Source organism: Amphibalanus amphitrite, unplaced genomic scaffold (assembly GCF_019059575.1).
Source record: "Amphibalanus amphitrite isolate SeventyFive unplaced genomic scaffold, NRLGWU_Aamphi_draft 000491F_arrow, whole genome shotgun sequence".
Taxonomy (NCBI): Eukaryota; Metazoa; Arthropoda; class Thecostraca; order Balanomorpha; family Balanidae; genus Amphibalanus; species Amphibalanus amphitrite.
In genome coordinates this window covers 71,267-83,356 of record NW_024881985.1, presented here as the reverse complement: position 1 = coordinate 83,356, position 12,090 = coordinate 71,267, and the positions used below count along the sequence as shown (strand labels likewise).

The 12,090-nt window shown below is 48.6% G+C and overlaps 1 protein-coding gene across 2 annotated transcripts in view; it reads left to right on the top strand.

Annotated features, from left to right (window-relative positions):
- The window catches only part of LOC122392569 (glutamate receptor 1-like), a 77,540-nt gene that overhangs the window by 19,398 nt on the left and 46,052 nt on the right, over positions 1 to 12,090 (top strand). For both annotated transcript variants that reach the window (XM_043387606.1, XM_043387607.1), the window contains exon 2: positions 10,298 to 10,447. In XM_043387606.1, coding sequence (XP_043243541.1) covers positions 10,298 to 10,447 — 150 coding nt within the window. The remainder of the gene's footprint in view (positions 1 to 10,297; positions 10,448 to 12,090) is intronic.

Genomic DNA, 12,090 nt, shown 5'->3' with positions numbered 1-12,090 from the left:
GGACCCAAAAACAATCGGTGCACACATCAGTATACACACAGACACACACAGACATACAAACACATATAATTGACCTTGACCTAACTTGACCTGAAATGACCTCAGCAGCAAAATTCTGGTTGGGTAGTGTGACAAAGAGGTTCTAGCTAGCTTGGCACCAGAAAACAGCATCGTCATCGGTATTTGATAAGCAGCGCACTTGATATCCAACGGTGACCCAAAACAGCAATATTTTTTAGTTTGACCTGACCTGGAAGGTCAATGACTGACCTGAGAAGGTAAAACTGGGTATCATTGGATTCGTCTCTTCCCAAAGAATCTTTTTGGTCTTTACCGCTAAGCTCTATCTCCAACAGGAACGAAATGGCGCGGGGGGGGGTGGCAACCCCCCCCCCCCATGTGCGTTCTAGGATGGGAAAATGGCATGTGCGGGCGAGGGTTTTAAGATTTTAAGATTGAGGTCAACTTTCGGGTCAAGGTCAGGTCAAAGGTCAAATTCAGGGGTTTTACATGATTAGGCTTACGGACAGCGGAATTGATAGCTGCTGCTCGAAACTCGCCACAAATGACCTCAAAGACCTAGTGAAGGTACCATGTGCGTATAGGGGTCATACTAAGTACGGGTCAAGGTCAGGTCAGGTCACGAAAGGTCACGGTTTTCACTTTCTGCTACATGGGCGTGCGACACATGTTTTATGGCTTATTTTTCACGCCAAATCCGATGGTAATGGTTATATGTGACCCAAAGTCACTGTGCTGGTGATAAGTGTGCATTGAAAGCATGAAAAATCGTTTATACCATACATAACTAAACGAGGGCTAAGAAAAAAGTCAATTTTTCAACTTTTTATTTTTGACATAAAAATGCACTTTTGTAGACGAGCTTTGTCCCAGGAATCTAGTGGTGCCATTTGTTTTCAAATGCGATGTTCAGAAGTGCCTCTAATTCGCGAAAATGCTTATGACGTCACCATGCCCTATGCATGTTGGAGCTATTTTTTACAATTTGGGGGTCAAAAATCAAGATAGAAAGTTTTTGGGACATCTAATGTTCTAGTAGAGCTCTATAACATATATTCCGGTTTTTTGGAAATTCTCAAAATTTTGGATTTTATTAGCTGTTTTCCAAAAAATATAGTTTTTTGAATTTTTAGGGGTCAAAAATGCATTTTATGGAAAATCCGAGATAGCCATTTTAAAGAACTTGTTGAGCTGCGTCTTTTGATGTCCTTAATTTGCAATTTTCTTAAAACCTCGATTTTTGGCGATTTTTTAAACATTTACCATTTTTTGACTGAAAACGTCATATAGGTACATCACTAAAATCGGTATATCTAAAAAAAATTTGAATTTTTTTCTTCAAAATTGCACAGGAGACGTCAAATTGATGGGGGAGAAGGTATGCCAAGTTTCAAGTTGATAGCGCAAGCGGTTCATGAGTTATTCAAGAAAAACGGAGGGGGGGTCGGATCCCACCCCCCCCCCCAGGCGGTCGCGGGTTAACTGCACAACGCACAGCGGCGGTAAAATAATACCGCTGCTGCAGTTCGCTATGGCGGTAATATAAAATGGCTCGAAAAGCAAGAACGACAGATGGAAAGCAATCATCTCAGCGGAAAATATCGCAACAACTGTTCAGAGCTGTTCGAAAAGCGGATATAATTGATGAGAGTGGAGTGGAGATTGCAAGTCCGCTTCTCAGGAAGATAAAGACTTATACAAGTTCCCACCTAAGCTATCCTCTTGCATGCGGCATGTGTCAGTTTACTAATATACGCCATAATAACCATAAATGAAATATTGCAAGTATTGGCAAAGTTCAACATGTGCTAGCAATCAAAAGCTCAGTTATCGCCTCGCTGATCAGTGGGTCAAGGCTCTGTTTGCAGATGGCGCCTGAGCCTGGTCGCCGACCCAGCCCCGGCGCCCCCATCTGGGTCCATTGATTGGGCCACCGCCGTCTCCGCGTGCTCTGTCAGCAGGTCTGGCCGCTCAGATATGGAGCATGGCCGACCCACGCCGCCAAACGCAAATGGTGCAAACTCACCAATCGGAGAGCACGTGAAAGGCAGGACCGACGAGAGATGTCCAAAGAATAGGTGGTTGGTTGTCATAAAAACTGCCAGTTGTATTTCTGTTTTATCCTATGAAAAGTAGGAGTTCTTCCCACTGAACACCACACGCGAGATCGTTTAATGGAAAAAAATCACAAGCCAAGTCTAGTTTAAAAATGAGCTTCGCAAAAGTTATCTAAAAATGTGGGAAAGTATTTTTATGGCTGCTTCGTCATGTATTACTCGATAGCGGAATCGTATTTAATTTATTACCGCACATTTATTAATTAATTAATGGGTATCAATTTCAATTTCATCACTAGCTCCACTTCCGTATGAGTGTCGGCTCCCGATCAATGCTAGAGCTCTCCTCCTTTGTGCACGGTGAGCGGCTGATGAGCTGGCGTGCGCCGGGCGTGACGGGTGTGCACGCACCAGCGGAGTGCACGGGGAGCCGCTCACGCCCCAATGCCTCTGACAGCGCGGCCTCCTGTCGCGGAGGCACCTCGGAGCAGCGCAGAGACTGTGAGCTGCCGCGCCGGCGGGCTGTGATGGGCCTGAAGCCAGCCCGGCGTGGCGGGTTTACCACGGCAATATTTCACGCTCGGAGGGAGGCCAGGCGATATGAGACAGCAGCAACACGTGCTAAGGCAACAGGAAATCCGGGAAGTGGCTGATTGAGTTTTGTGGTCCCATAGACAGCTCCAAAGCATGCTATTTTATCGTTTCTATCTCACAGGCTATCTCACATCTCAGTACTCACGGAACTGGAAGTCCGATACGGGCTGAAAGGTCTGAGAGAGCCTGTTTGGGCCGTTTGGAAGACTGTTTTGAATCGATAGCGTTTTTCGTTTATTTGAACACATCCCAAACAGAGTATCGCATAAAACAAACGTACCGCATCAAACAAACGCCGAAAGATAAAAGCATGGCCCTGAAATGAAACCTGGTGTAGATGCCCTGCTCTCGTTAAATCATATTCATTTATAACTTTCCTAAGACTGCCATTCATTTCCGTTTTAGCACGCCATAAATTCGGTTCAACCTGCACTCAATGCATCGACGAGAAAGCATCAATATCCACTCGGTCATGCTCCAAATATTCCCTTAACCGGGCATCACTAGTCATGACATGTAATCTGCATACATAACTAGCCCGCACTGAATCGAAAGGTCGGCTAAGGCTAATATTCAGACCCGGCTAATGCAATATGTATTCACTTCGACGAAACGTGACCTGCAGCTTGCGACAGTGGCGGCGTCCGCTCTGATATGGGCGCTGGGACGCGGTGTTCCGGAGGCCATGGGGTGCGACGGGTTTAGAGGGTGCAAGCGGTGCTAGAAGGGTTCAGAGGTGGGTTTGTTGGGGTACATATGGGATGAGGTGTGGTCGTTTTTTTTTGTTTTTTTTTTGTTTGTTTGTTGGGTTAGGCCCTTTCGGTCCAATGGGACCATTTCAGAGCCGGGAGGATGATAGGATATAGGGGGAGACATTGGTCTGGGCAGGCACCCTAGTGAGTCGCCGGGGCTGAGCCCGTCCAGAGGACAGGCCACCCAGCCCCAAGGCACTCACTGCACCCGGCTACGGGGTGCGCTCCCTCGGGAGCAGCGGTGCCGCTCCAAGGGAGCAGCCCGCATGAGATAAAGTTGCCTGTCCAGCCCGGAGGGGGGTTACGGCGTGGGGGAGAAGGATTTCTGTATCCTGAGGATAGAAGCACGGAACGGAGATGAGGTGTGGTCGCCTACAGGATGGTGTGTGATGGGTGTGCTGGTGGGGCGTGCCGCGTGGTGTTAGTGGGATGAAACGGCGGGTGTGATGAAGGGTGCTGGTGGTTGCGGGTGCAGGGTGTTGGCTAGCCGTTCGGAGTGAGTCGGGTGGGTGCTGCCGAGGTGGGTTCTAGCCGGTCTCGTTTGGATCTCAGCCCGGCGCTCACGGCTCGATTCAGACTCCCGTCAGGTCGGCGTCAAGCACACAGGCTGGTCGAGTGGCCGGCTGACATATATTGGACGGCCACTGCACTGCCGGCAGGCCGGTCCGGCCCGCACCCCGGCCCGGTCTCCCGCCTGCACAGCTGCCCCGGCCGGCCACCGCCTAATCGATCCGTCAGATCGCTGCAATATATTCAGACGGCTGTCCAATTCCATTGTCCGGGTTCGACTCGTATGATCGGTGCCGATCCCCTCGCCTCTCGGGGGAGTTTCCCGGCGCTACCGTCGCCGCACGGTGGGCTTATTCAGCCGTATCTCGCTCCATCATGTGTGGTGGTTTACTGGGTGATGAACCCTGTGCTGGCCGCGCATTGGGAGAGCTAGTCGTTCCGCTTGCGTGCCAAGTGGTAAAAGGACAGTTTACCAAAGACTTGATTCTTACGGTTGAGACTCAGAACAATAAATTAGCAAACTAAACAGCTAAAATCTTTCGTATTGTCCATAAAACGAACAAAGAAAATGAAATACTGCACTCAAAATAAGTAATAATAATCCATTACCTGGTGTTAGGCAGAATGATGCAAGTTAGATAGTAAAATGGCTCTGACCCTAAAAAAACAATTAAGATGAAAAAATAGAAAAAATGGCTCAGATTATTGCACATTAATTGACTGGTGTGTTTTAAATAATCCACGTTTTACCACAGACTATGACATAGCTGTGTTACACATGGGCCCCAGTGCTCTCATGTCGTGCTGGCATATAATGTTCTCGTTTTCGCCTGTCAACCTGTCATGTCCAACGGAAGATCGCGTGACCCCTGCCTGGCCCGGGCTTCTGAGAAAAGACACCTGTCGCTTGACACGCGCTGCCGTATGTTTTGCCGCCTTGGGGGAGCCCCGGCTCATCACTGCTGATATACCGGGTGTTCATTAATGAATGGAACCAGTATAACGCCTTATGGGGCGACTAACGGAGCGAGCGAGAGGGTGGGCCTTGCACGTGCGAAATTTCGAGGGGGTACCTCCAACTGACTTGTGCACGGCACCCTACTAACCGGTCTCTAGCGATGTGCCAAATTTGAGCACAATCGGCCCAGCCGCTCTCGAGATCTGGAAGCGGCACCCTGCACGTGCGCACGTGCAAAATGGGTCCCAACTGACTTGTGCACGGCACCCTACTAACTGGTCCCTAACCGTGTACCAAATTTGAGCGCCATCGGTCCAGCCGTTCTCGAGATCTGGAAACGACCCCTGCACGTGCGCACGTGCAGCAGTACCCCAACTCTGGCACGTGGATATACAGTGCCTAGTGGGTGCCTACCTACATGCCAACTTTCAGCATAATCGGCCCAGTAGTTACCGAGATATTGCAACAATTACAAAACTGACACCTCTTCGTTTTGCACGTGGCACGTGCATAAGGGGTCACCCACATGCATCGGGAATAGTCCAATACTTGGTAGAAGGAATGAAGCTACCCTACAAAAATTACCGCATGTAAATCGGTCAAGTGGTTGCTGAGATATAAGCCTCGCAAAAGCGTCCGCACGGCCGGCCGGCCGGCCGGCCGCTCATACTCAGAAATTTCCGTTAATCTAAGGAAAGACTCCGCTCGCTTCGCTCGCTCCGTAATAAAGTAGCTACGTCACGTGATAACAATAAATCACGTGAGCGCATTTTTTTCCTTGTAAATATGAAACATAGGCTTTATCATTTTTTAATACATGATAACTTTAATCACAGCGTTATCCAAACGCTTATGAATGGCTCTGGTTTCGAAGAGCCCAAATCGGCACTTCAAGACAGACTCGCCGTTCAATTATGAACTAGCGGGTTGGGTTGTGGAGAACTGTGCCGGGTTGGAAAGTCTTACCGTGGTTAGACGGGCTTTCCGCCTTAAGCTCTCTCCTAGAAAACCAGCAGCAATACCACATACCACATCTGAATGCTTTTCAGCGTTTGGTGGAAAGATTTAGGATGGTTGCAGCGACACGGCCATGTGTGCGCTCCGGGCGCCAACCGATGACCCCTGGTGAAATGGAAAAGGTCAAGGATTTCTTCCGGAAAAATGCCACAGCTCATGCTCGGCAGGCGTGCGAAGAGCTTAAAATGTCCATTGGAAAGGTATGGAAGATCCTGATTCTGTCATGATTGGCCTCCCTCGATCGAAGTTCAACGATCGGATCATCTCGCGCGGAGGTACCCATCTGCACTGGCCCGCATACAGTCCCTACCTGTCCTGCCCAGCCTGAGTACCTTTGAGCCTGAGGCTGCCCAGTGACGTCACAATAGTGCAGTACGCCGATGATACGCAGCTCCTAGTGTCCGGCCGTAAATGCGATATCCAGAGGCTTATCGGTAGCATGGAGGACGCGCTCTGTCATGTGTATGACTGGTTTTGCCACAACGGCATGAAACTAAACACTAAAAAGACACAGATGATCGTGCTAGGAACGCCTGCAATGCTCCGAACACTGCCGCCTGTCGTTGTCCGTTTTTGCGGGGACATGATTACCGACTCGAGAGAGGTCAAGAACCTCGGTGTGTACATCGACCGTCACCTCAATTTCGAAGCTCACGTGACATACATCTCACGGAAATGTACGGGTATTCTGATAGGGCTGTCACACGCGCGTCACGTGCTACCGAAACAGACATTGAAGGTGATTGTGGAGGCGCTGGCGATGTCAGTGGTGCGATATTGCCTGTCCGTGTACGGCACATGTGGTGTGACCCAGCTCGGCCGGATTCAGAAAGTTGTTCACTTTTGTGTTCGAGTCGTGACGGGCAAACGACGCTTTGACCCTGTCAGCGGGGCGCTGCAGGAGCTCCGCTGGCTGAACGCAGAGCAGCTTGCTGCCTACCACACTGTGTGTGCGCTAGCGCGTATAATTGAGACGGGACAGCCTGAGTACCTGTACAACACCATTGGACCGAGAGCGGACCAAAGGCATGCCCATGCAACACGACAGTCGGGGCTAATCACATGCCCCAACATTCGTACCGAAGCTGGAAGGAGGAGAATGTGTTTTCGGGGAGTGAGATTACTGAACAGTGTGCAAGCTGTTCCCGGCGAGCCTGGGTTCCGCCGTACTGTCAGGCGGCTCGTGAGATCGGCTGACGCGCTGTGAGCAGTTGGTGTATGTATGATGGGTTTGTGTGTTTAGTGTAAATGTGTCCTCATTGTGTCCGCATTGTAACTGACGTAGAAGAATGAAAAGCCATATTGTATGGATTTCTTTTGAATACATCTGTATCTGTATCTGTATCTGCCTGGATTTCTCGTTCTGGACCCAAGCTTTGAATCGCGTGGTAGAATCGGAGCCGGAAACAATCAAAGAACTGAAAAAGGTCGTGGAGGACTTCGCCAGAACATAAGCGAGGAGCAGATGAGGAAGATGGTCCGGCACACACAGCGCCGGGCAGAGCCGTGCGTGGCGGAGTGAAGGTGTTACTTTGAGCACTTCCTGTAGGAGACACAAGTGGCAAGCGGTGATCGCGATTAGAGATGCCCCAAATTTGCAATTTCATTACCCGCCCCGCCCCGCAGCTACCCCTTGCCCAACCACAACTACCCGCAAGCTGATTTTGTCTGAGCCGAACCCGCAAAAAACCCGCAATCTTAAAAACATACTTTTGCAAGAAAAAAATACAGCTGAGTCAATGCTAGAGCTATATAAACCTTACTTGCTTCATTGCTGTGCAGAAAAAGACAGCCAAACAAATAGTAAGGACTTGAAATTGCTATGCTAAGTCCTCAGGAAGTGCACACTGGATAGTGGAAAATGAATAATGCATCAATACATTTGAAATTCCTTTCTGAAGAGTTCAGTAAAATCTTTCTCTCACCTTACCCTTCAGCATTGGCTGAGGATCAAAATTTCACTCTGGCTCCCTCTCAATGTTAGGCCTCTGGAATGATATTGTTATCAAAATGAATGTTGATATAAAAAGATATGCGATTTCCAGTTAAAAATAAATAGTGACACAGTGAATAATGAGTATCCAGTCGATCTACACATAAAACAAATCATGCAAAATCCCAGCAAAAACCAACTATAATAACATATATGGCCTTGCAACTAACCACCAATGAACCACGCATTTCTGGAAACATGCGTCAGAAGCGTCACCAACAGCTGATGAAGGAATGTTACAGCGACTAAATTATTGCGGCCGTAGTTAGTCGAACTTGTTGCGAAAACACTGTTGTATAATGCATATTCATGTGCCATTCTGATTAAATTATTTTACACAACAGCTAAAGTTTTACAATTTAGAGGTTAATCACCGGTTTAGAAATAAAGAGACAGTAAATACTAAATTAAATGTAATGATTTTATAGATGGTCTTGGTAATGCTCTCCGGCTGGTCATCTGTCGGCATACAAATGATAAGGACGTAAAAAGACAAAAGAAATAAATGCGACCAGCTACGTGGTTTTGTAACATGTATAACTGCTATTTTGAGGCATTCAAAAACCAAGACAGAAAAACTGATTGAAAATTATTGCGTCATCAATGACAGCTTTCCTTCACCTCAGAGACCAAAATTGACGCAGTCAAATGCCCATCCTTGTCAGAATGTCGGAAGTGCGCCAGTATTGTATTGCGTTATGTTTGGGCCGGCCAGTCTATATTTTGATTTTTTGTAAGGGTGATTGGTGTGTTATTTTCGTAATATAGGGTGGAACAGAACATAGAGTAGGATAGGTAATCAATGAATTTGCATCAAATTTTGTTTAGCTGATAGCTCTTTTTTATGCCGACCAGACGCAAATAAAGTAACATGTGGCATTTGCTCTGATTTTCAACATCTCATTTAAGTCTGGGTTCTTCCATAATGTATATCTAGTGCACACTGCACAGTGCACATAGACTTCAGTTCAGCTTCCTATAAGTTTGCTTTCAGGGTCTTTTATGTTTTATGGAATGCTTTCATCAGCATTTATTTATGCTTAGTAGTTTATTGCTTGTACCCTGGTTTGGTCATTGCCAGACTGTGGATGCTATTGCTGGTTGTTTTCAGTTTTGCATTTGAAATGTGCTTCCTTGATATATTTTTATATTTGGTTCTGTTTTAAAAGTTGTTTTGATGAATGTTGTATTGTTAACCTGAGCAAATGCACTTGGCATTGTGTTTTGCATCTAAAAAAAAAAAAATTATAGGTTCTTAAGTCTGACCGCCAAATACCCGCCACACGACAAGTTTTGCTTCTCAAACCCGCCAAAAACCCTGCGGGTTTTGAAAACCCGCAGAAAGCGGGTTCGCGGGTTCAAAAAGGGCATCTCTAATCGCGATGATGTCATCATAAATGATAAACCCTCTTGAAAATGCATTGTGTGATTTGATAACGTGAGATGAAAATATATCTTTCTGGTGCCTACCTACTTTATTCCATTCATTAATGAACACCCGGTAGGTCGTCACTCCTTACGTAATAAAACATAATGATGAAATTGATACAACCTTGAAGTCAATGAATAGTGTATGTTGGTCGGAGAAAGTATTATTTTCCCCAAAAATTATGTAACCACGACAATCTTGAACAAGATTCGAATTTCTGGTGCAAAGGAAAGTATTCTGATATTTAATTGATTGGCACCTTTTACCGGCACAAACCTGTCAATTCTATGGTGCACGTATAGTAAAAAATTCCATTAAACGCTCTCATTGAGCTGCCTAATGGTGTCGGTTGTGGCCTATTTGCTTTCACTGCCGCCTGTTTACGAGAAGCTGTGGTACCGAATCAACGGCACCGTCTGTCATTCGACACTAAACCATGAAGCGCTGCTATAATTGGTCGGCGGCCCGAGTTTCCACACTCAGCTGCCACCAAAATTATGTCTTTTGTAGTTCAGCACTATCTGAGCGAATCCACTATCAGTGACACATTGCCCCATGACGTGGTATCGCCGAGTGCTGGCCGCCGCGCCGGAGTCGAAAATACAGCTACCGCGCTCTGAGCCTCCCCACGACTCTCAGCGGGCCTGGGGGCGTTCTGTGACCTTTGCGCAGCACTGGCCGAACATTTACTGGACACAATATTGCCGCTGCACGGTCGGGCCGCGCGGCGCTGATGAATCATGTCGCGTTGTGTTCATAACGGACAGTGAGGGCGGTGTCTGGGGACCGCTCCCTGCAGCCGTGGTCTCCGAGCTGTGAGGAGTCGGGCAGAGCCAGCAGCGCCGCGCCGGCCGCGCTCAATCTAGTGGGCGTGTGTAATGGGCAGCAATATCACTTGGCGGCCGTATGTGCGGCGCTGAGAGGCGGGCCATCATCGCTGACCATTGTGGCCGCGTCTGCCGACAGGGGTGATTTTCGACACCGAGACGGACCAGCTGCAGTCAGCCATGTTGGCCGCCATGCGCGAACAGCAGCGCAACCCCAGCCTGGACTTTGTGCTCGACCCGACTGTCTCTGTCATCAACACGGTCAACGTCTACAAGATATCGCGACTCAGTGAGTACATGACTGCAGTGTGATTGCATGCAACTGCAAAATACACACGTTAGACGCACGCAGTGTGATGCTTTTGCGAATAAGTATTACTGATGATTCTAAGAAACTTGAAATTGTCTTCTTCTTCTTTTTACATATATTTAATCACACGAGTAACGTGAAGTAATTACTGAAGGAGGAAGAACTTACTTAGCTCACATAGCTGTCTTCCTCAAACGAAGAAGACCCGTATCGCCTTTCAGCACTCCACTAGTTGGTGCGCTCTCTGCAATTTACGGCCCCTATTAGCCAGGTGGTGGCACGTGCCGGCTGGCAGCGACCACCGACCCCAGAAGCTCGCTCCCCTCAGTGTGTGGTCAGTGACACTCATTTTTCCACCCGGAATAACCCGTGGTGAAGTAACCTAACGCCACCCCAGCCGCCTCTTGGCCAATGCAGCTGAAGCAGATTTTTCCAACTTGCTCCATTTGCAGACGGTACACAGGATGGAGCACGTCGAGCAAGTTGGCGCTGAGCAGACTGCTCTCATGGCTCCGCACTTACGTTCATTTCTTGTCGGCACCCCGCGCCAGAGGTTCGCTCTGGCTGTGGGCCGGCACTGCTGAACTTTTCACCGCCGCGAGCCGCCACAATGATGATATACGGCGGCCAGAACAAACCACGACGGTTCGTCTGAGAGAGTGGGATGGGCAGCACGGAATTTTGGACCGGGGCTGCAGAATGCAGATAGCTAGAGCTAATGCAGGCTGCAGCAGAGACAAATCTATAGGACTTTCTGGTTAGGTGACAGGGACTCTCTGCCGATCTAGGTCATCTCCCTCCCTTCCTTTTGCTTTGCCTCTCTCTCTCTCTCTCTCTCTCTCTCTCTCTCTCTCTCTCTCTCTCTCTCTCTCAGCTCCTCCTCTCCCTCCCACTCTCTCAGCTCGCTCCTCTCCCTCCAACTCCTCCGTCGCTCTACCACCCCCTGCCTTCCCCCGCGCTGCCCCACTGCGACACTCCTGTCGTGGCCACTGAGGTCGCCCCTTTGATCTGACTTAGAGTCCACGCCAGCACACCGTCCGTCTGATAAAGGGGATTACCGGGGGGACGACGACTGCTCGAGTCGCGCCACCATAGTCGGGTCACGTAGCGCCCGCACTTGGTAGCGCCGGTCATGGTGAGCCGGCGAAACGTCTCGAAATTGGCCGCCCATGATCAAAGTGCGATCGATGGGCCGACATTGGGACGGGCAGCTCATCGCGGGGTGCCGGCTGGCTGAAATGGAAGGCAGCGTCCGTTAGCGGGGTGCGCAGAGGGACGGTTACCGCGGCTGCCGACATCATATGAGGTCTATTCTCAGCTACAGAAAAGATTTTCCAAATGTGTGGTACCCGATACTCTTACGCAGTGTTTTTGAGGGTGTCATTATCCCAACCAGCTTCATTGATATGAATAATGCCATCCAAAGAAGAGGTGCTAGACATTATATAACCATTCCGCAATCTTTGCACATTCTGTTGATAGCTACGCATTTCGGTTTAAAAGAGTTGAGTTTGTGCAAGCATGTCATGGCTCATATAAATTTGAGCCGATTAGGGTCAGGACACTCTTTGAATAGAGTATCGCAGGGATTATGCGCCATTCTGTGAAATCCTACGCACATC